General features: G+C 48.6%; 2 protein-coding genes across 10 annotated transcripts in view; one reads left to right on the top strand and one right to left on the bottom strand.

Moving 5' to 3' along the window:
• Positions 1-27,263, top strand: part of EMID1 (EMI domain containing 1) — a 75,502-nt gene that overhangs the window by 2,334 nt on the left and 45,905 nt on the right. For all 9 annotated transcript variants that reach the window (XR_015947380.1, XR_015947379.1, XR_015947378.1 and 6 more), the window contains exons 2-3: positions 10,974-11,087; positions 12,785-12,888. Coding sequence is in view for 6 of the 9 variants with exons in the window: in XM_088659233.1 (XP_088515359.1) it covers positions 10,974-11,087; positions 12,785-12,888 (218 nt within the window). In the remaining 3 variants the exon portion in view is untranslated. The remainder of the gene's footprint in view (positions 1-10,973; positions 11,088-12,784; positions 12,889-27,263) is intronic.
• On the bottom strand, positions 18,192-21,600 carry LOC148683108 (uncharacterized). Its single transcript, XM_088659231.1, has one exon. It carries the CDS (start codon positions 21,537-21,539, stop codon positions 19,539-19,541), a length of 2,001 nt encoding a protein of 666 aa, XP_088515357.1. The 5' UTR covers positions 21,540-21,600; the 3' UTR covers positions 18,192-19,538.

The raw sequence follows: 27,263 nt of genomic DNA on the forward strand, positions 1-27,263 counted from the left end.
CCTCGTTTATTCCCCATCCCCACGACAACCCTGTGAGGTCGTTTAGGCTGAGAGACAGTGACTGCCCCTAGGTCACTCAGTGAATTTCTGTGGCTGAGCGGGGAATTGAACCCTGGCCTCCCAAGTCTTAGTCCAACACTCTAACCACTATACCACACTGGCATTCCTAGCCTGGGAAGCCTCATTGGGGAGGGACCTCAGGCCCAGGGACCAAATGTGGCCCTCTGTTCTCCTTTATTTGGCCCCTAGCCTTGCCTTTCACCTTCCTCCAGTGTTTTCGCCTGGCTGGGCTGTGTCCTTGAAGTCTGATGAGGATGCTTGCTTGCTTGCTTGCTTGCTTGGAGGACAGAGAGTCTGTAGCACTAGAAACCAGCCTGCTGTACAAAGGGAGACATTTATGCCTGTTGCTCTGCCCACTCTCAGTTCCTGGCATGTAGCCCCCAGGCTGAGAAAAGGCACTGGGCTCCTGCTACAAAGTCTGCTGCACCAGGTTGAGAGGGGGAAAAGAATGTGGAGGCAGGAAAGGAAGCATTTCCTACTCTTTGAATGACCACAGCTAATTATAGGCATTACCCTGATAAGGTTGGGGGTGGAGCATCCTGGCTCATTCTGGGCCATCGCTTGCCTGTGATGGCAATGCAGGAGTCGGGTAGCATCAAGCGTGTTGGGGCTATGGAATTTTCTGAACCGCCAAGGTGATGGTAGCCCATTGCAGCCATATATGCTTATTTCTGCTTGCTGCATTTCAAGCGGGTTCCGCTCTGGCCTTCAGTAAACACTGCAGTCAAGTGGAGGGGGATAGTGGAAACCTTACTAGGTAAAGGTAAAGGACCCTGTGGTCTAAACCACTGAGCCTCTTGGGCTTGCCGATCAGAAGGTCGGCGGTTCGAATCCCCGCGACAGGGTGAGCTCCCGTTGCTGTGTCCCAGCTTCTGCCAACCTAGCAATTTGGAAGCATGCCAGTGCAAGTAGATAAATAGGTACCACTGCGGCGGGAAGGTTAACGGTGTTTCTGTGCGCTCTGGCTTTCGTCACGGTGTCCCGTTGTGCCAGAAGCGGTTTAGTCATGCTGGCCACATGACCCGAAAAGCTGTCTATGGACAAACGCTGGCTCCCTCAGCCTGAAAGCAAGATGAGTGCCGCATCCCATCCTTATTTGTCCTTTGACAGAGGACAATGGGTTTTGTGTATCCTTGCTAAGTTATACTCTGACACGATCCGAGTCAGACCGTTGGTCTTTCTTCCTCAGTATTGTCGACACTGGCTAGATTTCAGAGAGGATTCTCTCCTAGTGTTATGTGGAGATTGAACAACTGGGACTTTCTGCAAGGCAAATCTTCTGTCACTGAGCTACAGCCATTCCCCTGAATGCCTTCATTGTTTTCCTGATAAGTTAGATAGATTTTTTCCTGAGCATTAAATTATTTTTTGGTGTGACTTGCTTTGGTGGCATTTTTCCCCTCTGTAAATGAATGGTGACATAGAAATATTTCAATTAAATAAAACGGCATAGGCTGCATCATGCATGTACTTTTGGGTCATATCCATGCTATACATTTAAGGCACTTTGATAGTCATCTCTCCCCCCTGAATCCTAGGAACAAAAGTTTTCTGCTCTGCAGTGTTTGAAATTAGCCAGGGGCCAGGTGCATTTTGCACCTGGCTACCGGCCACTTGCGACCAAGTGAAGATGCCCGGGCTCCAGGATGGCACCTGACGTCTCCACCATCTGCAAATGCATGGAGACGCAGGTCAGTTTTGTGTCCAGGGCAGCCGTCTACCAGCACTACCTGGTACACTGGCCGATACCCTACCTGCCCACGGACTGTCTCGCCAGAGTGGTGCAAGCTCTGGTTATCTGCCACTTGAACTACTGCAATGCACTCTACGTGGGGCTACCTTTGAAGGTGACCCGGAAACTGCAACTAATCCAGAATGGGCAGAATGGTGTCCGGGAGTGGCCGCCGGGACCGTGTAACACACTGATCCTAAAGGATATTCATTGGCTCTCAGTACGTTTCCGAGCACAATTCAAAGTGTTGGTGCTGACTTTTAAAGTCCTAAATGGCCGCAGTCCAGTATACCTGAAGGAGCGTCTCTACCCCCATCGCTCAGCCCGGACGCTGATGTAACCTACTCCGAGGGCCTTCTGCTGGTTCCCTCCCTGTGCGAAGCAAAGTTACAGAGAACCAGGCAGAGGGCCTTCTCAGTAGTGGCGCCCTCCCTGTGGAACACCCTCCCTTCATATGTCAAGAAGATAAACCACTATACAACTTTTAGAAGACATCTGTAGGTAGCGCTGTTTAGGGATGTCTTTAATGTTTAATGCTTTTTTATGTTTTGTGTATTCTGAAAGCCACCCAGCCAGATGGGCGGGATATAGATAATAAAATTGTTGTTGTTGTTGTTGTTGTTGTTGTTGTTGTTGAAAAATACGACTTGTCTGGGCCAAAAATGGCAACTAGGCATTCAATTTTGGCGGCTGTAATCCTGGCTTAAGGAGACATTTGGTGCTTAGCTTACATATCTGAGTTTCTAGCGCACTCCTGCCAGCCACAGTGGCTGTGCTCTGCCTTCACAGTCGGAGGCAGCAATGCTTCTGAGTACCAGTTGCTGGAAACTGCAGAAGGGGGAGAGGACTTGGGTTCAAATCCCGCTTGCAGGTTTCCCACGGGCATCTGGTTGGCCACTGTGAGAACAGGATGCTGGACTAGATGGGCCATTGGCCTAATCCAGCAAGGTTCTCCTTGGATTTTTATGTTCTTTCTTGGGGAGGGGCAGCCCTGCCTTAAGGGAGAGCATCCCTTTCAGCCATCGGCAATGCTGGCCAGATGACGTTCTTCCCCAGACCAGGCAGCCTGCCTCCCAGGCGTCATAGGAACAGTGTCTAGGGAGGTCTTGCTGCTGGAGAGCGGAATCGAGACAGCTGCAGAGCGCATCTTGCGGTGGGCCCAGTTTTGGGGTGAGGGGGGGAGGGAGCCCGTCCCTCTTGGCGGGCTGGGATCTTGGCCACAAGGGCAGCCCTGTTGCTGAGTGTTCACATTCCATGAGCGCTAGTGACAACCCCTTCCAGCTGCTCTGGGGTGAGCGGTCGTTGGCCAGCCAGCCAGCCACCCACAAGCCTGAAGCCTCAGGCCCAGAAGAGGCCAGATTGACAGGGGGAAGGCAAGGCATAAAGAGGTTTTTGTGATGGGCTCCGGGGGGGGGCAGTGGCGAGGGTGTCGCATGGCCTTGCTCCAGGAGGTAGGTGGTGGCCGTGGGGCTGGCATGATGCTGAGGAGGAATGTGACAGGAATGTCAGAAGTAGGGGAGTTGTCGCCCCCCCCTTCCATTAACCCCGTGCTCAAGACATGGGGCTTTTTATCAGCCTTTAAGAGTAACCACCTTGACCCCTGTGAGACCCCTCCCCCAACCCCCTAAAAAATGATCAAAGAGACTTAGTAAGTTTCCCGTCCTCATTGAGCCCTTGGACAGCAGACTGGGGTCAGAGTCTGGCGACCTCACTCCATTAGTTCTGCTGGGGCAGGCCTGCTCCATCAGGTCTCCTTTCCTTTCAGCTGTCATAGAAGAAGAAGAAGAAGAAGAAGAAGAAGAAGAAGAAGAAGAAGAAGAAGAAGAAGAAGAAGAAGAAGAAGAAGAAGAAGAAGAGTTTGGATTTGATATCCTGCTTTGTTGTTGTTGTTGTTTAGTCATTTAGTCGTGTCCGACTCTTCGTGACCCCATGGAGCAGAGCACGCCAGGCACTCCTGTCTTGCACTGCCTCCCGCAGCTTGATCAAACGCATGTTCGTAGCTTCGAGAACATTGTCCAACCATCTCGTCCTCTGTCGTCTCCTTCTCCTTGTGTCCTCCATCTTTCCCAACATCAGGGTCTTTTCCAGGGAGTCTTCTCTTCTCATGAGGTGGCTAAAGTATTGGAGCCTCAGCTTCACGATCTGTCCTTCCAGTGAGCACTCAGGGCTGATTTCTTTCAGAATGGATAGGTTTATTCTTCTTGCAGTCCATGGGACTCTCAAGAGTCTCCTTCAGCACCATAATGCAAAAGCATCAGTTCTTCGGCTTTGTCCATGGAGTTTTCTTGGCAGGGATACTGGAGTGGCTTGCCAGTTCCTTCTCCAGGTGGATCACGTTTAGTCAAAACCCTCCACTATGACCTGTCCATCTTGGGTGGCCCTGCACGGCATAGCTCATAGCTTCTCTGAGTTATTCAAGCCCCTTCGCCACGACAAGGCATTGATCCATGAAGTAATCCTGCTTTATCACTACCCTAAGGAGTCTCAAAGCAGCTAACATTTTCCTTTCCCTTCCTCTCCCACAACAAACACTCCGTGAGGTGAATGAGGCTGAGAGACTTCAGAGAAGTGTGACTAGCCCAAGGTCACCCAGCAGCTGCATGTGGAGGAGCGGGGACGCGAACCTGGTTCCCCAGATTACGGGTCTACTGCTCTTAACCACTACACCACACTGGTTCTAGAATAAATAGAATTCTAGAGTTGGAAGGGACCTGTCTTTTGCCACGCTTTCCCTATATGCAGAGTGCAGCATGCAGTTCAGCGATGTAGGCAGGCCTGAGACTGGCTCCCCTCCTTTTGGGAATGAATGGAGCCCTGTCTGTAGGTGGTCTCTTCTGGTTTAAGGACTGTGCGGGGCAGTGGTTGCTGGGCAGCCGAATCCTTGCCTCTCATGCTGAATGGAATGGCAGAAGTTGCTTGAGATCCCTTTGATCTTGCTTCATCCGTGAGGCTGCAACACAATGAAGCTTCTGCTGGGATGCTGGCTTGAACCTCTGGGGTTGTGTAAAAGGTGGAGGCATGCATGATTTGGGGCTGAACTGGTATGTGTGGGAAGAGATAGACCCCAGCCCTTATAAATCTGGCTTTTGACAAGTCAGCAAAGTGTCTGGCCAACATTTGCAACAAACCTGTGTGCTGTTGTTTGTTTGTTGTTGTTGTTGTTGTTTTAAGTGGTGAATTTCAGGAAGCTCAACAACTTTGAGGGAAAGCTTTTCCAGAGGGATTGCAGCGAAAGCAATAGAGCAGGCATCCCCAAACTTCGGCCCTCCAGATGTTTTGGACTACAATTCCCATCATCCCTGACCACTGGTCCTGTTAGCTAGGGATCATGGGAGTTGTAGGCCAAAACATCTGGAGGGCCGCAGTTTGGGGATGCTTGCAAATAGAGGGTTGCTGCATCCAATGTTAGCCCTACTCAGGGTAGACCCACTGAAGTGGCAGTATATGGCTATTGCTATGGCATTGGGCTACAGCAGGCACCCCCAAACTTCGGCCCTCCAGATGTTTTGGACTACAATTCCCATCATCCCTGACCAATGGTCCTGTTAGCTAGGGATCATGGGAGTTGTAGGCCAAAACATCTGGAGGGCCGCAGTTTGGGGATGCCTGGGCTACAGCTTTATCATCGCTGTTGACCACATTGACTAGGGAAAGGTCAGAGGGAAACAAAAACACCTTATCTTCCAGGAATTTGTCTAACCCACTTTTTGAAGCCCTTCAAGTCGGTGGCTGTCACTGCCTGCTGTAGGAGTGAGTTCCACAGATTAACTATGCACTGTGAAGAAGTCCTTTCTTTTATCTGTACTGACTTCCCCAACATTCAGCTTTGTTGGACTTCCACGAATTCTAGTTTTATGCAAGAAGGAGGATTTTTTCCCTTAATCCACTTTCTCCGTAATTTTATACACTTCCATCCTGTCACCTCCTTCTTGCCTTTTCTATAAGCCTGAAAAGTTCAAGTTCATTAATGGAGCACAGAGGGGGCTTTAACTCTTTCCACCCACTGTAATTCTCATCAAGAATATCTCCCCCCTCCCCGCCAGCTGCTATTGGTCCCAGGAGGGGCAATTTTTCTCAAGGCTGTGGTGTGGGAAGCAAATATTAACTGGGCTCCAAAGTCCTAATCTTGTCAGTAGTGTTTCTGTTTGACCCTCAGCCCCTTTTGGGTAGTGTGCTCCCATGTGAAACTGTATTCTGCCAGCTCCCACCAATTTACTGCAAGAGGAACACTGGTGAAGTGGTCCGGGCGTATTGGGAGGGGGGGGAGAGTCAAAGACCCCTTACTATTTCTGCAGCTGCAGGGTCCCAGCAGAGATCTTGTCTCCAGCATCTTAGACCCACCCAATGAGCACAAAAGGGGAGTCTTCTAGCCCCTAAGAAGTCGGCTCCTCCCCCTTTGTGCTGATGGGAGCCAATCAGAGCGAAAGGAGGTGAGCCAGCCAATGAGGATCGGCTCCTAGGGTCCTTCTGGAGGAGAGGCATGGGAAGAACACCAAGGAGGTGTTTAAAGGTAAAGGAACCTCTGACCATTAGGTCCAGTCGTGACCGACTCTGGGGTTGCGGCGCTCATCTCGCGTTATTGGCCGAGGGAGCCGGCGTACATCTTCCAGCTCACGTGACCAGCATGACAAAGCCGCTTCTGGCGAACCAGGTGTTTAGGAACCCTGAAAAACAAACCCAGGGGCTTCTGTCTCAAGAGAATGGCATGCAAATTCTGCTGCGTACAATGGAATTTCACAGAAAGCACTGCCTGGGTCACTCTTAAAGGTGACATTGGAGCCTTCCAAATCATTTGCCCATCTACATGTGCAGGAAATAGTCGATCTAGCTGAAAGGCAACGCATGGAGATCTGCATTGACTGTTGCAATGTTGTTGTTATTATCGAATAATTGTAAAATGGTTGTATGATCAAAGAAGGGGGAGGGGCTGTGTCTCCATGAAGGGACCTGCCGCTAAAGTGATGATAAGGAAGCAGGTCTCTAGCCCACAAGCAGTGGTGAAATCTGTGGTCCTCCATATATTGCTAGACTCCCAACACCCTCCAGTCCAACATCCTGGGATGATGAGAGTTGGAGTCCAATAACATCAGTTGAGCATACCACAGGATCGCCCTGCCTTATTTACACACTTGCCCCACAGGCCTGAGATATCTATTGCCTCCATCAGGGACATGGCAGTGTAATCCTTGCAAACTTAAAAGGTAAAGGTAAAGGGACCCCTGACCATTAGGTCCAGTCGTGACTGACTCTGGGGTTGCACGCTCATCTCGCGTTATTGGCCGAGGGAGCCGGCGTATAGCTTCCAGGTCATGTGGCCAGCATGACAAAGCCGCTTCTGGCGAACCAGAGCAGCACATGGAAACGCCGTTTACCTTCCCGCTGTAGCGGTTCCTATTTATCTACTTGCATTTTTGACGTGCTTTCGAACTGCTAGGTTGGCAGGAAACTAGGTTGGCAGGAAACTAGGTTGGTTGCAAACTTACTCGTATGCAAATTGCACTTTGTCACCGTGTGACTCTATGCGGGCAGCAACCATATTGCGTGAGGGTTCTGTTCCCGGCTCCCGAGCATCCCTGCCCCGTTCCGCCTCTGATCTGCCTTCATGTGTCAATTGGACGTGCTTAAAATAGGACTGCACCCTTAATTTCCAGAAACCACGGCAGTGGTGCTGAATCCCGAAAAATGCAGCAGGTCTATCAACTCACACTTGTGAGATTTTTTATAAGGCATCCCCTCCCCCTGGAAGGGCAAACTGGGATACGCTGGGACACGTACCACCAAACTGGGACAGCTTAGGGAGGGAAAGGCTACTAGCCAATATGGCTGTGCTCTGCCGGCATGATTGGAGGCAATGATGTTTCTGAAGGCCAGTTGCTGGAGATCACAATGCTCTTGTAGGCGAGTCCTGCTTCCAGGTTCCTCGCTGGAGCATCTGGTTGGCCCCTGTGAGAGCAGGATGCTGGACTAGACGAGCCATTGGCTTGATCCAGCAGGCTCTTCCCTGTGTTCTTAAGCCTTTGATAAATAGGAACCCCTTGGAGGGATGCCTCGGCACATCACTGACATCAGGCCCTTGCTGTTCTGAGCCTGCTTGGCCACCCCCAGCACTTGACCCGCTGAAAGGTCTCCATTTAGATTAGATCGGGGCTTGAAAGGCGACCTCCAGATTCCATGTGTTTTGGCAACCTCAGGATCTCGCATTACCTGGCCCTTTTGCCGGCTCTCCTGGAAAAGCTTGCCGCTGCCTGGAATCCAAAGACTTAACGTGTCTTATATGTGCACGCCAGACGGATGGAGAGAGTAGCAATGCTAGGTCCTGCGAACCCCCCACAAGGCGAGTGAGTATTTCCTTTCTCCATCCTGCCAGTCAGGGATTTATGACTCTGGCACGGAAAATTACAGACCTCTCAAGAGCAAGACTTGGCACCAGGTTTCTGGGGCTGGAGGGAATTCCCCTTCCTGTTTGCTCTCTGGAATGCTTAATCGCCTCTCCGGGGCCCTTTTCCAGCCTTTTCAAGTTCTCGCTCTCTCCTCCCCTATATTATGGACACACAGGCACACACACACACACACACACACACACACACACAAACACCCTCTTCCTGGCTCAGAATGTGGAGAGGCAGTTCACTTCAGTGCCAGCGGGGTGTCCATCTGGCAACTCACAGTGTTTTGGTTTCTTGGACCGAGTAAGCTGTCAATCACAAACTGGGGAAAGTCTGGGCTGGGAATATTCCTGGGGTCACAAAGGGCTTCGCACACCGGTTTCAACTGCACGTTTTTGCTTTGGTGTTGTAGCCATTAGGGGCTCGGTGGGAGGGTGCTGGCCTCCTCACCATAGGTGCCAACTCTTAGGGGCCAAGGTCCCTTTGGCCCCCTCCCCCCAGAAAATTGAGGGGGCCGGGCATTGCCATTCAAATGGTGTGAATGTGCCCCGTCATGTGATCAGTTATATAGGGCAGGGCTTACCTGCCCCCTTCCCAATATTTTATTCAGGTTGGCACCACCCCTGACCCCCATTGAGATTCTAGCTCTTGCCTTGAATTTTCTTTCATTAGGGTGGGGGAACCAAAAGAGTAGGGGGAAGATGAAATGATTGACTTGTAAGGGACTTTTGAGGTCATCCAAACAGCCAATAACATAAGAGCCTAGCGGCTGGGTCAGGTCAACACCCCGTGTAGCCCAGCATCCTGCTTGTTCGCGCAAGTGTTTTGCACCTTCCACACAAAGGTGTCCTTGTCAGAAGGCAAGGACGGTACAGTGGTACCTCGTGTTATGTACTTAATCCATTCCAGAGGTCCATTCGTAACAGGAAACCGCTTGTAACATGAAGGTGTGCTTTCGCTAATGGCACCTCTTGCTACTGCCGTGCTGCTGGAGCGCGACTTACACTCGCATCCCGGGGCAAAGGTCGCAATTGTAGAGTTGTCCCAAAGAAACCAGAGTCCTTTCTGTTGGGGATAACGAAAACAATTTTTTTTCTTCCAGTAGCACCTTAGAGACCAATTAAGTTTGTCATTGGTTTGAGCTTTTGTGTGCATGCACACTTCTTCAGAATAATTGGAATGCAAAATAATTCAGAATTGTTGTTGTCGTTTAGTCGTGTCCGACTCTTCGTGACCCCATGGACCAGAGTACGCCAGGCACTCCTGTCTTGCACTGCCTCCCGCAGTTTGGTCAGACTCATGTTTGTAGCTTCAAGAACACTGTCCAACCATCTCGTCCTCTGTCGTCCCCTTCTCCTTGTGCCCTCCATCTTTCCCAACATCAGGGTCTTTTCCAGGGAGTCTTCTCTTCTCATGAGGTAGCCAGAGTATTGGAGCCTCAGCTTCACGATCTGTCCTTCCAGTGAGCACTCAGGGCTGATTTCTTTCAGAATGGATAGGTTTGATCTTCTTGCAGTCCATGGGACTCTCAAGAGTCTCCTTCAGCACCATAATTCAAAAGCATCAATTCTTTGACGATTTATGGTCCAGCTCTCACTTCCATACATCACTACTGGGAAAACCATAGCTTTAACTATACTGACCTTTGTTGGCAAGGTAATGTCTCTGCTTTTTAAGATGCTGTCTAGCTTTTCTCCCAAGAAGCAGGCGTCTTTTAATTTTGTGACTGCTGTCACCATCTGCAGTGATCATGGAACCCAAGAAAGTAAAATATCTCACTGCCTCCATTTCTTCCCCTTCTATTTGCCAGGAAGTGATGGGACCAGTGGCCACGATCTTAGTTTTTTTGATGTTGAGCTTCAGACCATATTTGGCGCTCTCCTCTTTCACCCAAATTAAAAGGTTCTTTAATTCAGAATAAGTGGGGATAATTCAGACTGAAATTCCCAGGTTTCAAAAGAGGTTATTTAAGTATGCCACTATTGCAGCCTGTGTTTTGTTGGCCCCAAAATGGAAAAAGAGTGGTCCCAACTACAGAAGATTGGCAAGTTAAGTTGACAGAATATGCGCAGCTTGCAGACTTAACATATAGAATAAAAGAAGAAGAAGAACATACATTTAGAGAAGATTGGAAAACGTTCATTGAATATTTGGGAAATAACTGTGTACAGCTGAAAATGCTGGCAGCATTAAGATATCGGTGTAAATAAGTTATGATGGATGTAATAATGGAATACTGAATGGTATAGTTTCTGTAAAATATGCAGGGATTTCTGATATGTAAAATGAACCATGAAAAAAGAAGAATGGAAGTCATTGATATCTTAAGGATGTAAAAATGAGTACTTTAAATTATAAAACACACACACACACACACACACACACACACACAGAAACAGTATATATGAAAGAGAGAATTGAAGGGCTACAAGGAACCCCCAAGTGTCATCTAGTCCAACCCCCTGCAATGCATCCATAATAGATGGTGATCGAGCTGGGATAGAAGGACTCAAAAAATCCCTGGGGTACCTCAGACCTATGTTGTTCAGGACTTTGTCAATTAATACAAGGACCTTGAACCTGGCTTGGTTGTACCGTAAGTGGGCTCTAATGGCGGTGCAGCATGTTGTCAGTCAGATGCCCTCACCAGCAGTCTGGCCACCACATTCTGCTGCAGCTGGGGCTTCCGGAAGCTTCCAGAGAAGGCACATAACACGAGGGCAAAGGCATATTCCGCCTCCGCTGCTGTTCCTCAGCAACTGGTGATCCATCCTGTGTCTCTTGTCTCTTTTCAGGAATTGGTGTTCTTACACTGTCACCCGGACGGTTTCCTGTCATATCCAGAATGGCACCTACCTCCAGAGAGTGTTCCAGAGCTGCTGGTGGCCCACAACTTGCACGGGGGGCAGGTGAGGAAGCCGAAAGCATTTGACCAGCCTCCCATATCCTTTCCAGCTTGTTCGCCTCCCCATACACCCCAAAACATGGAAACCGAGCTCTGCCTGCCTCCATTTCCAAACAAGTGGGTCATGTTTGATGGGTCGGTGGGGCTTGACACCTGCCAGTCACCCTGTGTCATATCTGCAGCCGGTGGGCGGGGCTTGGCCAAAATTACCCCGCAGGCCAAACGAGGAGGTGTGGTGGGTCTGTTTAGACATACTGGCTGGTGGTTTCCTGGCTTTAAGACCTCTGTTGCCAATGCCATTTATGTATTTATCCTTACATTGATTCTTTTTATTTCATAAAATGTGCATACAGTGGTACTTTGGTTCTCAAATTTAATTCGTTCCAGAAGTCTGTTCCAAAACCAGAGCGCTCCAAAACCAAGGCACGCTTTCCCATAGAGAGTACAGTGGTACCTCGGTTTATGAACACAATTGGTTCCGTAAGTCTGTTCATAAACTGAAGCGTTCATAAACTGAAGCAAACTTTCCCATTGGAAGTAATGGAAAGTGGATTAATCTGTTCCAGACGGTCCGCGGAGTACTCAACCTGAAGCGTACTTAACCCAAAGCATGGGTGTAAATGGTTCCGGAAGTCTGTTCATAAACTGAAGCGTTCATAAACTGAAGCAAACTTTCCCATTGAAAGTAATGAAAAGTGAATTAATCCGTTCCAGATGGGTCCGCGGCGTTCGTAAACCAAAAATTCATAAACTGAGGTGTTCATAAACCGAGGTTCCCCTGTAATGCAAAACGGATTAATCCGTTCCAGACTTTTAAAAACAACCCCTAAAACAGCAATTTAACATCAATTTTAATATCTAACGAGACCATTGATCCTTAAAATGAAAGCAATAATCAATACACTGTACTATAAAATGAATAAGAAAATATTGTAGATGATAAAAATTAAAATTATTATTATTTCCTTACCTGCACTGATGATAGTCATTGTTTGGATGGGGGGCTTTTTTCCATTTCCGCAGTCACAAAATCAACCAGTCAGTAGCTGAACTGGGTTCCACACAGTCAGAAAAAAACAAATTAACCAAAAAAGCCTCAAAAACAAAAGTGCGAAATAAATAGCAAAAACAAAAGCTCCAAACTTAATCCAGTCTGGAAGTCCGTTTGACTTCCAAAATGTTTGAAAACCAAGGCACGGCTTCTGATTGGTGCAGGAGCCCCAGAAACAATAGCAGACAGCCGCATTGGACGTTCGGCTTCTGAAAAACGTTCGCATACCGGAACACTTACTTTGATGTTTTTGGTGTTTGGGGACCAAGGTACCATGTACAGCTTGATTGTAAAAGCAAACCTTGAAGCTGTTTACAAAAAGAATAAAACTGTATACCTCCTTTCCCCCTCAAGGTGGCCTACAGAATTTTACCTCCCTGCATTTTCTCCTCATATCAACCCTGCCGGCTAGGTTGGGCTGACGGACAGTGACTGGCTCAAGGCTTACCTATGGGGTGTATCATGGCTGCAAGGGGATTTGAACCCTGGTCTCCTTGGTGCTTGGCCCTCCAGCCACCCACTCTGCTCTTCCCTCTACAGCCCCACACTTTCTTTCTGGAGTCGCCCCTTCCCCCACAGAAGCCCCAGGCTCTCTGCGCTTGTCGCTCCTGTTGCCTGAAGAAGCCATTTTGGTTTTTGTCTCTCCTCAGCTATAGAACGATTGTCAGGCCAACGTACAAGCAGGCCTACAAGACGGTCACGGCTCTGCAGTGGAAATGCTGTCCAGGACACACGGGTGCCAATTGCGAGGCAGGTACGAGGCAGCCGGTTTGGGCTGGGTGGGCGCAGAGATCAGACTCGGTTCATAGAATCATAGAATTGTAGGGCTGAAAGGGACCTCAAGGGCCATCCAGTCCAACTTTCCACAATGGAAGAATCAATGTTGGCATTGATATGACCATAATGTGATTCGAGAGCCAGTGTGGTGTAATGGTTAAGAGCGGTAGACTCGTAATCTGGTGAACTGGGTTCGCTTCCCTGCTCCTCCACATGCAGCTGCAGGGTGACCTTGGGCTAGTCACACTTCTCTGAAGTATCTCAGCCTCACTCACCTCACAGAGTGTTTGCTGTGGGGGAGGAAGGGAAAGGAGAATGTTAGCCACTTCGAGACTTCTTAGGGTAGTGATAAGGCGGGATATCAAATCCAAACTCCTCCTTCTCTTCTTCTTCTTGCTACTTTGTACAGATATGTAAGCAAATAAACAGGTCCCCCAAGGGTCTTACGGTCTGAAACAGTGGGGAAGGGGAAAGTGAAGGATGGGCGGCAAAGTTATGTGCCGCTGTCTGGTGTGCAGCCGCCCTGAGAGGCAACGTATTTATCTTAATTTTTTTTTTTGCAACATTTATATGCCATGTGATCGTAAAGGGGAGAAACCTCAAAGCAGTTGGCAAGAAGTCGTCCCAAGGAGCTTGCGAGAAAGGTCCCCTTGCCCTCTGCCTTGCCTGGATTTAACCTGCGCCTTTTCAGCCTGGAAAGTGCGCAAGTTAAATGCGCATAAGATGCGACCGTGCTGTACGGCAACATACAGAAACCCACAACGTTTCAATACTATGAATATTGTAAGATTGCATTAATAATGTCAAACTTCCTGGCAATAGCCCAAATGCCAAGGTTGCTAGTCGGCTTCGCCTCGGTTCTAGAGACAGACACCCCTCCCCTGATGTTTCTCATGGTCCTCCTGCAGCAACTTGCGCAAACCTTCCAGAAGGCTGAGTAGCAGTGTCCCGGGAACTGTGGTTTGCTGAGCGTGCCGAGAGCTGCTACCACAGAGTAGGTGGGACTTGGGTGTTGTTGCGGCTACTCTCGAGTAAAGACCCTCCAGTCTGTGTTGTCTTTAAGAGTTTTATTGTGCATACTATTTACAGTGCAGAGATAGCAGAAAACATGACCGTCTAGTCCAGTTCAGAACCTGGCAATGGCTTCCGTCTGCTTTTCAGCCAGCATAAAAGCCTGGGCACCTCAAAACGCCGCCCCTTTGCCCTACGTGTGGGCGGGCGCCTCAATTCGGGCGTCAGAAGGAGAGGTCTCCCCTCTTGCTGGCTGGGGCGGCGCCTGGGCTCCGATGTCTCGCTGAGCCCCTCATCCGCTGACCCTCGACCAGAGCGGTGCCACGGCTCTGATGCGTCTCTGAGCCCTTCCTGCACGCTCTGTTCCGCATAGCGTTGCCAGGGCTCAGACGCCTCACTGAGCCCTCTCTCCAGTCCGCTCCATTCCATTCCTCATTCCCTTCTCCTGACTTGCTGCTCGTGCTGTCGCTGGGCGAAGTGCTGGTCAGGAGTCCCCCTGACATCCGTGTTGAATGGTTTAAGGTTCAAGGTTCATTACTGTTTCACAAGAATGTGTCTCTCTTTAAAAGCCAGAGGTAAATGTCATGACCTAGTTTTGCAGTTGTGAGGCAGTACAGCAGGTGATGTTAAGTTTGTGTGAATTACGGTGTGTCAGCAATTGGATATAGTATATAAGGAGGTTTGCGTACCTCTCTCAGTACCCTGGGTGGTGGGTCACTGCACGGGTCCCGCTTCTCTAATGTCCTTGTAGTTAATGTAACTTCTGTTATCTTTCTTTAATTAAAACAACTCCTAATTATACTTTGCAGTCTCCTCCGAATGCTTTTTGTGGCGCGGTTACTCAGTTTAAATACGCCAACAGGGTGGCGCTAAACCACTGAGCCTCTTGGGCTTGCCAATCAGAAGGTTGGCGGTTCGAATCCCCGTGACGGGGTGAGCTCCTGTTGCTGTGTCCCAGCTCCTGCCAACCTAGCAGTTCGAAATCACGCCAGTGCAAGTAGATAAATAGGTACCACTGCGGCAGGAAGGTAAATGGCATTTCCGTGTGCTCTGGTTTCCATCATGGTGTTCCGTTGCACCAGAAACGGTTTAGTCTTGCTGGCCACATGACTCGGAAAGCTGTCTGTGGACAAATGCCGGCTCCCTCGGCCTGAAAGTGAGATGAGCACCGCAACCCCATAGTTGCCTTTGACTGGACTTCACCGTCCAGGGGTCCTTTACCTTTTACCACAGAGCAATACGATTTAGAATTCTCTAAGAGTGTTTGCTTATCGAATGCATTTATAAATCACCTAATTATTATTATTATTATTTTAATTTAATGTTCCTGTGACGTGACAGGAGCTGGGCGAGGAGAGGCTACTTGAGGTGGTTCCTAGCTGACGACTCATGTTGATCTTGTGTCTGGGCCCCAAATCCCAAATGGCAGGAGGAAGTTCAATGTCCACTTGGTTTGGGTTGAAGGAAGCAATGACTCAGGATGACCCGGAACGAAGCTGACCGATTCATCCTGTCTCTTTCCCTCCCCTTGTCTTTGAAGCAAGGAAGGATGTGAGCAAGCGCCCAAGTCTCCCAGATGCTAAGATGCACATGGGCAAAGAAGAAATGGAAAATCCCCAAGCAAAAAGCCGGGAGAGTTTGGTGGGAAAGCTGAGGAGCGAAACTTTAGTACTCTATTTATAAAAACACAGAGAGATAGTAGAGTTGGAAGGGACCCCCAAGGGACCACAATTCCCGGGACACTCATTCTCATGCAATGCAGAAATCTTTTGTCCAACATGGGACTCGAACCCACAATGCTGAGACTCAGAGTTGAACTTGCTATTCTCCTCCTCCCTGCCCAGCCCTTTCTCTTTGTTTGTCCTGTCTCTCACCTCATGCTCTACCAACTGAGCTACCCCAGCTATCTAGATGGGATATATAAGACGACAAGATAGAGAGGTCCAAAATAAGGCACGGCATGGAGACAGTGGATAGACACAAGCTTTTCTTTCTCAGTCATAATGCCTGAACTCGTGGACATCAAACGAAGCTGAATGTTGGGAGATTCAGGGCAGTTAAAAAAAGAAAGCACTTCACACAGTGCATGGTTAAAATGTGGAACTCTCTGCCACAAGAGGCAGTGGCTCTATTTAAAACTGGCTCCAGGACACCTGGAGGCAGCAGGGCTTGCATTGGGCATACAGAACAACCTGCCCTGTATTTTGTTGCCTCTCCCAAGCATAAATGGCCAGAGGCAGCTTCCTCTCTCTGCCCCACGAAGGAGCCGGCCCTGTGAATGCCACTGATCGTGGTGACAAGACGGAGGGATGGTTTGTAGCCGGGAGGTAAGCTCCACTTAAACTACTCCACACACTTCCTGAGCCTTAGTGAAGGGTTGCGCAGCCCCCCCCCCCCAACCCAGCTTTGCTTGACTGTGCATGGAAAGGGGGGGGCATTGTCGGTAACTCCAAACAGCAGGCTCCGATCATAACAGGTGGCAGGCAGCCAAGATGTCAGAAGTGATCCGTAATAAAAGAAAAGGGACACCTGGTGCGAAATCCCATTATTGTGAAATCCTACCCCATGGATGGATACTCCCTGTATTGAATTTGGCAGAGCATAGTAGGAAATGAGAGAGGTTTGTGGTGGAGGGGAGACCGACTGAGGCTGGTGGGGGGAGAGGCGGGGAAGAGGGAGAGAAATAAGTCACCTTTGAAAGGAGGCACATTGGCAAGAGAAGAAAACTCTTGAGAGAGAATGCTCTGTTTTGCCAGGGAGATTCAGGATTATAAATTTGTTTTTGAATTGGCTCTTGGTTTCAACATAATTTTTATTCGGATCCCATTTTATTTTAGTCATTTTCTATGGCACGGCCCTAGAAAACTTCGTCTTCCGAGTCTGCCAAAAAATTGCAAAACGTTGTTGTCTTGCGATTTTTTTCGTGCCGCGAGGCGTTCGTCTAGCAAGGTACCACTGTACAATTTTTATGGCAAAGGGTGTTTAAGGAGATAACAGAAATGACTGGGTTAAAGCTGACCAAAAGCCCAGAGGCACCATGATTTCCACGATGTGGAAAGCTATGAAGGACTTGCTCACAAATTTATTGACAGCTGCACAAGTTATTATAGCTAGGAAGTGGAAGGGGCAAGCAGAATATAAAATGGAAGAATGGTGTAAAGAGGAGTGGGATATAGCTATTAACGATAAATTAACATGTGCCATTAAGGTAAGACGGGGAATGTGCAGGAGAAATGATTTCGAGGAGATATGGAAGGTGTTTGTAGAATTTGTACTGTTAAAAAAACGGAAAGGGGTCAAACCATCACAAGAGGTGTTGAAATTTTGGGAGGTCGGATAGTTGCAATGGAATGGTCTCGGTGGTGGGGTGCACATTTTTATCCTTTTTTATTTATGATTATTACTTTGTCGAAATTTAAAATTTAAAAACTAACAAAAGGGGGGGAAAGGACTCTATTTCTGCACCTAAGACACGGAACTTTTAATTGTTCTCTGAGACGCGGAGGAAAAAAGGAAAAGAGGGATTGAAACCAGGACGGCTTCTGTAATTCTGGGACTGCAACCTGGAAAACAGGGACACTTGGAGGGTATGGTCTAAACAAGACTGAGCTAAATGGAGCAATGGTTCTGGATCGGTATAAAGCACTCTGTTCCTGTACTCCAGTGGCGGAGGTAATTGAGAGCGTTTTAGTCAGAGGTGCAGGGCCCCCTCCTCTTCCTCTTTCGACAGGCCCTGCCTGCTTGATCAGCGATCTGTTTTCCTAGGCGTGGCGCTTGCCTTTCTGTGACGGCATCCTTTCATCTCCTGAACCACCTGACCTACGAAGGTGACAGCCTCCAAGGGAAATCATTCGCCCTTCCTGTTTGTCGAGTGTCCCTTGCTGGCTCAGCAGCACAGCCGCCCTCCTCGAGATCCCGTTGGCCCACCTCGTTTCCTTTGCTTGCTGTGGTCATCTCAGACCATTTCATGGCGAAAGCCTCACACGTTTTAATAAAGCATTCTGGGGAAGAGGCAGCTCAATTCAACTTACGCAGGAAGCAACAGCTGGCAGAGGTGGATATCACCGGGAGGTGATAGGATAGCGATCTTCAAATATCTGAAGGGCTGTCCCATCGAAGATGAAGAAAGCTTGTGTTGTAAAAATTTGCAGAGCTACACGGTCCTAGAATTAAGTGGATCCTTGACCCAGGAAGAGTCCAGGTATCCTGGCAGGCAGACGAAGTTTGAGCGTCTCCTGCCTACCAAATAACAGAGGCCAAACCAGGACGTACGAAGCAAGGTACTTTATTAATTAAATAATAAAGCTATTGCAATAGCGATCCGTCCACACAAGCAAGTTGAAGTGAAGGGACCCCGAACAAAGGAAGCTTCACAAATTTATAGGTTTCATTTCCAATAGTACAGAATTGCATAAAAGGTGGGGAAATGGGTTCTGGGAGGGGGTAATCGCGAGAGGACAAAGGGGTTGATGGAATTCTTGATGTAAGATATCATGGTGATAGTCCAGGTAATGATTATGCATGTCTCCTTATTGTTTGACAGGAAGACTCTGCGGATGTGGGAAGATTGTTGATAACACCTGTTTATCAAATAAAATTGTTGTTCTCACTGAAAGTGTGTATTTGAGTCGTGCTCTTTTAGACTGGCTAGGTGGCAGTGTGGTATCAAGAAGAAGTGGAAACAGTCCGTAAAATATGTTGTGCCACAGAGGTGCCTATTAACTTGCAACAAAGTTTATACAAATATTCAACGTTTGCAATAGAGAGAAAAGACTACACTTAAAGTTAAAGAAGAAGAAGATATTATACAGTAACTAATAATACACAGAGAGGATACAATTCTAACAGCGGTAAAACGTTCACAGTTCAGAGCGATGTTTGACAGCTTATAACATTTTATCAAGGACAACGAACTAAAAGCTTAGAAGGGTGCATAAGTGGAAACCTTTGCAAATAGTAGAGTCAAACAATTAATTCTTCAGGATGGCAGGATTTTTTAAACAGGTACAATTTGATAGAAAGGTTCAAGGTATCAGTGCAAGGTTATATTATTGCGGTTTCGTAAATAGATACAGTTTCATACAGAGTAGAGAATAGGGAGATGCATCGGGTAACATGATAGAGGACACCATAACATTACTAAAGGAACAACGGAATAGTTTATTAGGGATAAATATATATATCTTAAAAAGGTCCATGGTTCAGCTGAATCTGGGTCATGAAAAGTACAAGGGAGGGCACCTCAGGCGGGGATTTGGGAGGGTGGAAGTTCCGAGAATGGGTGATCGTTATCGTTTTTGGTTATCTGGCTGGAGGTGCGATTATGCAAGTTTCCATGTGGGTGTGAGACAGGATTTAGCAATGGGTTATGTAAAAGGGTGCGTGTGTTTTCCAAGAGGTCTGGAGGAACTGTCTGGGTCAGCAGGGGATTAATTTACCTTGATACGGCAGAATAGGCTTCTCTTGACTTTTGAACCATGAAGTCAAGAAAATGGCTTCTCTCTGGCTAAACTGTCCCCTCTCTGTACATTGGTAGTCTCGTAATGCATGGGGGCAAATTCCTCTTACCCTGCCCCTTATAACATTTCCCCTCTCTGCGGATTAATTTTTAAGTAATTAAAAATTATTTCCGCACACCGGGGTAATGTACTCCCCACTCCCAAGGTGGAACATCGGTACTATCTCGGGGAACTCAGGGGAAGGACATAACGGAGCTTGAAAGGAGGTTGGGGAGGGCTTTTGTCTGCGGGGAGTTAACATAGCCGGGAAACATTGGAGGCAACAGCAAAGGGAGGTAAGGAGGAGGATCAAAGATAGAGCTAGAAAAAGGGTGCCTTTCACGATTTCCCTGAGCCAGGAGGCATTGGGAAGCCACGACCAGATATCCCAGTCTGAGACCCCTTCATTCTGCACCTCGTGGAGATCTTTTGTTAGGGAATCGATGGCTCGGAGGTGTGCTGTTATATTCAGGGTCTGATCGGATACATACATACAGCACTCCGCCCCGATGAGCTTACAGGTCCCGCCCTGCGCTGACAGGAGGAGATCAAGAGCCAAGCGGTTCTGAATAGAGAGGGATCGGACCTGAGTGAGTTCTGTTAACACTGCTAGCGTGGCGGCCTCAGATTCATTGATGAACCGCAACAAAATATCCGTTAGTTTTAAGATGTCCATATGGTTCGAGAAAGCCCCATAGGCTGGGAACACTGCGCGGAGCCAGGTCTCTGCCTTTGCCTTAGGTTTTAACGGGGTAGTCGGGGACCTCCTGTTTCTCAAGCGGCCGGTAGGTAAGTCCTGGGTTACCCGGAACCCTGGGTGTATGTGGCCGAGGAAGCAGGATCCTCTCATGTGAATACTGACCCACGTATAACCTCGGGAGGAACAGAGCCAGAATAGCCCGCTGAGGGGTTTCCCAATTCGTCCGGTGCTAAAGGCTTCTATGAGACCGTCAATGGGTGATTCTTGAATGAACGGGAACAAGACGGCTGTCAGGGCAGACTTGAGATCAGGGTAAGAACGGGAATGCGTGTGATTCCTGACTAAGGTGAGGTCCTCTCCGGGGTTTATTAAGATCGTAACGGGGCATTTGCTAGAACCCACATGGCTTCCAGTTCCTGTAAATTCTCTACAAATGGGTCCTTGGGACTCACCACTCAGGTATATATACTGTGAAGTGGGCTTTAAGAAAGTAAGGTTCCGGTTCAGGAGGTAGGTACTCTTATACTGTTGGAGGGTGAGGGGGTTTGCAACGAAAGGCACTCCCTGCTCTATGTGGGATGGGATATGGGTGCAGATCCAGCAGTCAGTTAAATTCGTGGCATGGGCGGCCCGCTGAAGGAGCTGGACGTACGTATTACTTTGCCATGCAGAGATATCGGAAATGCGCGGGGGCAAGGGAAGTCCTGTAAGGTTGACGTTTCTAGGGGCAGTGCCGAGGGGCTGTAAAGGGTCCTGTCGGTGGAGTAAGTGTAGGTCAGTTGAGACTCCCCCGCATCTCTGGGGTCCTACATGGTCCCATTCCGTACTAGCCCCACCTCCAACTGAGTGTAACCATCCCTCGACATACCTATTTCCTTCCCAGGTTGATGCCGTCCCTATGTCCCATATACAACAAAATTTTCGAACGCAGATACCTTGAATGGTCGTAGCAGTGGATGGATTGGTACACATGAATCCATAAGTCCAAAAGTCATAATGCATAGAGTCCGTGTATTCCCCCCAAAGTCCTTGTCCTTGTTCTGCGGGGTCAAAAGTCTTAATAGTGGTGCCCCATTGGGTCTGATGAGAAGTTCCATTGTGGCAAGTTAACCGGTTCCAGGAATGGTCAAGGGTAAAGAAAGCACGTCCCAATATAGAGAAGGAGGCAGACCTTATAAGTAATTCCCAGGTTTGGGTGCCTCGCAGTTGGGGTCGAAAGGCATGTGGTAGCCACCTCTTAGTTCCGGGAAGGCAGAATTTGAAGTCTCCAAGGTTGTTCAAGGAAGTAGGGTCAGAGGAGTCGACGGTCCGATGATCCAGGAAGAAGAACTCAGAAGGATTTTCTCCACAATTGAGCTGCTGGGCTGCGACGTAGATGATGAAGGCGAGACAGTATCCCAGGAGCAGGGTCCGGTCCATCTCACGGGTTGGCAGAGGCGAAAATCTGTATAAAAATAAAGAAAGAACTCGACAGACACGATACAGTTAGGGAAGGGAGGGGGTGGTGGTTTTGGGGTTTGAGAAAGATAAGGGAGGAGGGTGGGAAAACTGGGTTGGGTTTTGGGAAGGTGGTATGAGAAAGGGAAGGTAAAACAAAAACTGGGGTTTCAGGTCCCGCTCCCGGTGTCGTGGCATTTCTGTTTCCGGAACTGCATTCGTATGGGTGGATGATCTGGGTCGTCTGGTTCAGGTACTACAAGGATCTTTGACATCCACTTCTCCAGGTCTCCTTGGTCACCTTCCTTGGCTGTTATTGGGATCGAGGTGGGTTCCTCGGGAGGGTCTTGGGGGGATTCGATGGCTGGCGCGGGATTGTCGAGTGGGACGGTGTCTTCGGTGGAGTTGATGGAAGATGGGGAGGTCCTTGCAACGTCACCCAGGTCGTTGGGGTTTGGTGCGGACTTACAGAAGGTGTGATGAATCCAGGCAGAACGTTCAGAGACCTTGATTGCAGTTGGGGTCGTCAGGAGAATCTGGTAGGGTCCTTCCCACTGGGGTTGTAAGGTGGCTCGCCTGTAAGTTTTAACCCAAATCCACTGTCCAGGCGTGAAGGAGTGAGCATCGACATCAAGGGGAACATTCTGACAGGTTGCTGCATAATGGTGTAGTTTCTTTAGTTGTCGTTGTAATTGTGTAACATATACAGTCAGTTCGTTTTCCCCAGTCTCTAGCTCAGAGACGGGGAGTTGGGTGGTATGAGTCGGGGAGGGTCTGGCGAACAGGAGTTCATAGGGAGATAGTTTCAAGAGTCCTCTCGGCTGGCTACGAATATTATGTAGGACTAACGGAAGAGCATTTATCCATTTTAGCCCGGTAGCCTTACAGATTTTTCCCAATTGGGTTTTTATAAGTCCATTCATCCGCTCCGTCTGACCTGAAGAGGCCGGATGGTACGGGGTGTGGAGTTCCCATTTAATTCCAAATGCCTTGGTGACAGACTGAACTACCTCTGCAGCGAAATGTGTCCCACGGTCAGAGTCTAATCGACGTGGAACTCCGTATCTGGGAATTATTTCCTGCATGAGGATTTTGGCAACGGTTTGAGCATTTGCTCGTTTGCATGGAAAAGCTTCTGGCCAACCTGAAAGTCGGTCTGTTATGACAAGTAATTGTTTAAACCCCATACAGTTCGGGAGTTCTGCAAAATCTAGTTGTAGGCTTTCAAAGGGTATATATGCCCAAGGTCTAGACCCTGGTGGTTTGCGTGGTTCTTGTTTTGGGTTGAATCCGGCGCAGATGGTGCAATTTTTGGATACTGCCTTCGCAAATTGGTGTGCACCTGGGGCATACCAATGCCTAAGGATGCTGTCTGCTAGGCGGTTTGCTCCCCAGTGTGTGAAATTGTGTAAAACCCGGAGGTGGCGGGGTACCCAGGCTTTAGGCATTGCTAGACGTCCGTCCGGCAAAACCCACGCATTGTCCCTTTGGTGTGCCCCCAGTTGTTGCCATGAGCTTATTTCTTCTACACTAGCGGTGCGATACATTCGATTGAAGTCTACATCGGCTGGAACTAAGATGGCTTGAAATTCATTTTCATACATTTCCCCTCTCATGGCCGCTGCCTTCTGGGCAGCGGCGTCCGCAATACTATTCCCTAAGGAGACAAAGTCCGTGCCATTTGTGTGTGCTTTGCAGTGTATTACTGAGATGGCCTTCGGGAAATGTATGGAGTCCATTAGTCTTTTCACTAGCGGTGCGTGAGAGATTTGTGTTCCTGCAGCTGTTAGGAATCCCCTCTGTTTCCAGAGGGTACCCGTAGCGTGTACCAGTCCGAAACAATATTTGGAATCAGTATAGATATTTACGCGCTTGCCTTCACTCAATTCGCAAGCTCTGATAAGGGCAATAAGCTCAGCTGCCTGCGCACTGTAGCGCGGGTTTATAGGTGCAGCTTCTAGGATGGTGTCGTGTGTTACCACAGCGTACCCAGTTTGTCTTGTTCCAGCCACGACCTTGGAACTTCCATCTGTAAAGATTGAGATATCTGGGTTTTCCAAGGGAAGGTGGTCTAAATCTTCCCGTGGCCTTTCGGCCAAGCGGACTGCTAAGGTGCAATCGTGATGGGGGGTCCCGTCGTCGGGCAGAGGCAGTAGGGTGGCTGGATTTAGGGTATTGACTCTTTTAATGCGCACGTTGGATGGTGTGAGCAGGGCAGCTTCGTACTGATTTAGTCGTTCGTTACTAAAATGTTGACAGTTTCGTAAGTTTAACAAGGTGGCTACAGCATGTGGTACATTTAGGATTAGTTCTTGATTTTGAACGATTTCTAGGGCTCTGTCCACTAATTCCGCAGCGGCAGCAATTGCCCTGAGGCAACCTACAGTCCCCTTAGCTACCGGGTCTAATTGAATACTGTAGTAGGCGACAGGACGTTCCTGGCCTCTGAAGGTTTGTGTCAGAACTCCGGAGGCTACCCCTTTCTGTTCATGCACGAACAGCGAAAAGGGGAGACGGTAGTCTGGCAATCCTAAGGCTGGAGCGGACCTCAGTTCCCTTTTGATAGTTTCAAAATTTTGTAGGCTTTCTTTGGACCATTCAAGGGGTTCTGGTTCGTCCTTATTAGTCATCTTTACAAGGGGTTTGGTTAATTCTCCATACCCTGGGATCCATGACCTGCAAAATCCGCTCATTCCTAGAAACCCGCGGAGCTGTTTCTTGGTCTTTGGCAGGGGAACCTTAGCTATAGCATCTACTCTTTCAGTTGTCAAAGCTCTTGTTCCGTGGCCAATTATGTGGCCCAAGTATTTTACTTCAGTTTGGCAATATTGTAGTTTTTTTGGTGAGACCTTGTGGCCCTTGTCGGCAAGGGCGGTTAGTAGATGGACGGTGTCCATGTGGCAATTAGTTGCGGAGGTGGAGCAAATTATCAAGTCATCTACATATATTAAAAGGGAGGAGCCAGCAGGAAAGGAGAGGTCTTGTAGGTCCCTATGCAATGCACAAGCAAAAATTGTTGGGCTCTCTACATATCCCTGTGGGAGTCTAGTCCAAGTCAGCTGTCCTTTTTCCCACGTAAAGGCGAACAGAAATTGGCTTTTCTCATGCACTCTTATGGAAAAGAAGGCGGAGCATAAATCAATGACACTGAAATATGTACTATCTGGTGGGATTCCGGTCAAAATTGTATTAGGGTTGGCGGTGATGGCGTGGCGGGGTATCACAAAGTTGTTGATAATTCTGAGGTCTTGGACAAGCCTGTATTTAACTGGGGCACCCGGGGGTGATGGCTTGCGTACCGGCAGGAGTGGACTATTGCATGGGCTGACGCAGGGAACAAGGATGCCTTGATCCATAAAATCCTGTATCATTGGCCTCAATCCTTCTATTGCCTCCTGCGGCAAGGGGTACTGTTTGATGGAGGGGTATGGGACATCAGTGCGGTATTTAATAACAACGGGATCTGCCGATTTTAAGAGTCCCACAGAGGTATTAGTATTTCCCCATAGGTGAACTGGTACCTTGTCAATCAGAGGGGTTGGTATTTCTAAATCAGTCAGGTTTTCTTCCTTTAAAATGCCTTGAAAGGAGACTGCCGCCTCTTCTGGCATGTGGAGGTAGATACCCTCAGTGCTGCAAGTTATAGTTGCCTGTAATTTACATAGTAGGTCTCGCCCTAGTAGGTTGACAGGGCTCGGGGTCAGTAGAAATGAGTGCTCAGCAGTCAGGGGCCCTATCGTTACTTTCGCTGGCTCTGAAAGAGCGCATGTCCTGGGGATCCCATCAATGCCCATTATACGTTGTTTTTGCTGACTGGACCTCAGATGACTGTCGTTTAAAGTTGAGAAAGTTGCCCCTGTATCTAGTAAACACTGATACTCATGGCCATCTATGGTGATTGTGCATATGGGGTCATGGGCTGATAAGGCAATTGTCGGGCATACCAGGGCAAGGTTTGAAGGATCCCCGTTTAATTGTCATTGGTTAGTCTCTGAATTAAGAGTGGGTTGCATTTGCTCCTGGTTAAATTCCAGCGGTAGTTGGAATGGGCGCCGATTCTGGAAAGGGTTTGGCGCTATCGGGTTAGGGTTTTGTGCTGCATTGGATCCCATCCCTAGAGCTGGTTTTGGTGCCACGGTATTTAAGAATAATGGACAATTTCGCTTGAAATGCCCTATTTGATTGCAGAAAAAGCATTGAGAGGTGGTCTCTCGATGCTGGACATTGTTAGCCCTTTGGTAAGGAGAGGCTTGTCGATTTGCATGTGCGTTCATCCCTCTAGGTTGTGTGGGAGCCTTTGAATTTCTGAAGGGGTAACTAGGTTGGGGGTTATATGCGGTACTGGCTGCACTCAAAGCCAAGGCGAGGACTCTAGCATCGTCCTCCTTTTCCTTCCTTGCCTCCTTTTTCTTTTTCTCATCCCTTCCATCATAAATGGTTTTCGCAAGCCCGAGGATCTCACTCATGGGTTTCCCTTCATAGGCTACTTGGAGGGAGAGGAATTTTCTGATGTCTGGACAAGCTTGGTCTTTAAAGAAGCTTTTCACCACTACTTGGTTGTCTGGGGTATCAGGATCGATCCCCCCCCATGTTCGAAAGGCGGTTATTAGCCTGGTATAGAAGGCGGTGGGAGTTTCATCAGGTTCTTGGGTTACCTCCCTGATCTTAGTCCAATTTGTAGATTTTTTTCCCGCGAGCCTTATCCCATGTAAGATGGCTTTTCGAAACGCCTTCAGATACCAAATCCCAGGCGTGGTGTTATAGTCCCATTCTGGTTCGGTTCTAAGTTGGGCTGCAGTTAGAGGCTCGATCCCTGCAGGTTTATTGAGTTGGACATCAGGTAATTTTAGGGCTTCTGTTGCTTTCTCTAAAATCTCCTCCCGTTCGGGCTCATTAAAAAGACCATTCAGGAGCATGTGTACGTCTGCCCAGGAGGGATTATGAGTAGAAAAAATAATGGCAATTTTACGATAGCACATGTCAGGATTGTCTTTTAAGGTCGACATCTGCTGAGCCCAATTCAGTAGGTCTGAGGTTAAAAAGGGAACATGGGAATAGACGAAGTTCGTCCCATCTGAAACTGGGACTGACCTTAAGGGATATTGTCCCTGGGTTTTCTCGGTAGCCTCTGGTTCCTTTTCTATGGGGTCTCTTTCCTTTGTGGACGATCCCTTTAATTCCGATAAAACTGTCACTAGTTGCTCCACTAAATTGGTTTCTGGGTCACGACTACGAGTTCTGCTAGCAACAGGACTTAGCTGGGGGGGTACTTCAGCAGGAATTCGGGCTTCGAGGTTGCCCTGAGGTGCTGGACTTAGACTAGGCATGGCAGGAGTTACAGATCCGCCCTCCACTGCACTCCGGGAGTCTTGGACCTCAGCCTCCCGTTGTCTGTTTGCGTTAGAAGGAGATGGTGCCGGGGCTTCGGCAGGGCTGCAGAGCTGGTCTACCGGCTCTTCTATAATTGTTTCCTGGTACGGTGGGGGTCTTGAACTCCTTTCCGTTATTACTGGCATTTGTGGGGCTGTTGGACCTTCAGTCCCTTTAAGAAGGATTTTTGCCTTTTCAAATAAGTTGAGATATCGAATTTGCAAGGGGTATTGGTCTTCCAGTGTTATTCTTAGTGCAGAGATTCGCTGGGCATTAAGGGAACCTCTCGGGATCCATTTTTCCCCCTCTGGATGGTCCGCAGTGACGCGGATCCAG

Source organism: Zootoca vivipara, chromosome 16, assembly GCF_965207765.1.
Source record: "Zootoca vivipara chromosome 16, rZooViv2.hap1.1, whole genome shotgun sequence".
Lineage (NCBI taxonomy): Eukaryota > Metazoa > Chordata > Lepidosauria > Squamata > Lacertidae > Zootoca > Zootoca vivipara.

Coding starts and splice junctions, on each gene's coding strand:
- LOC148683108 (XM_088659231.1), bottom strand. CDS start 21,539: ATGGACCGGACCCTGCTCCTGGGATACTGTCTCGCCTTCATCATCTAC.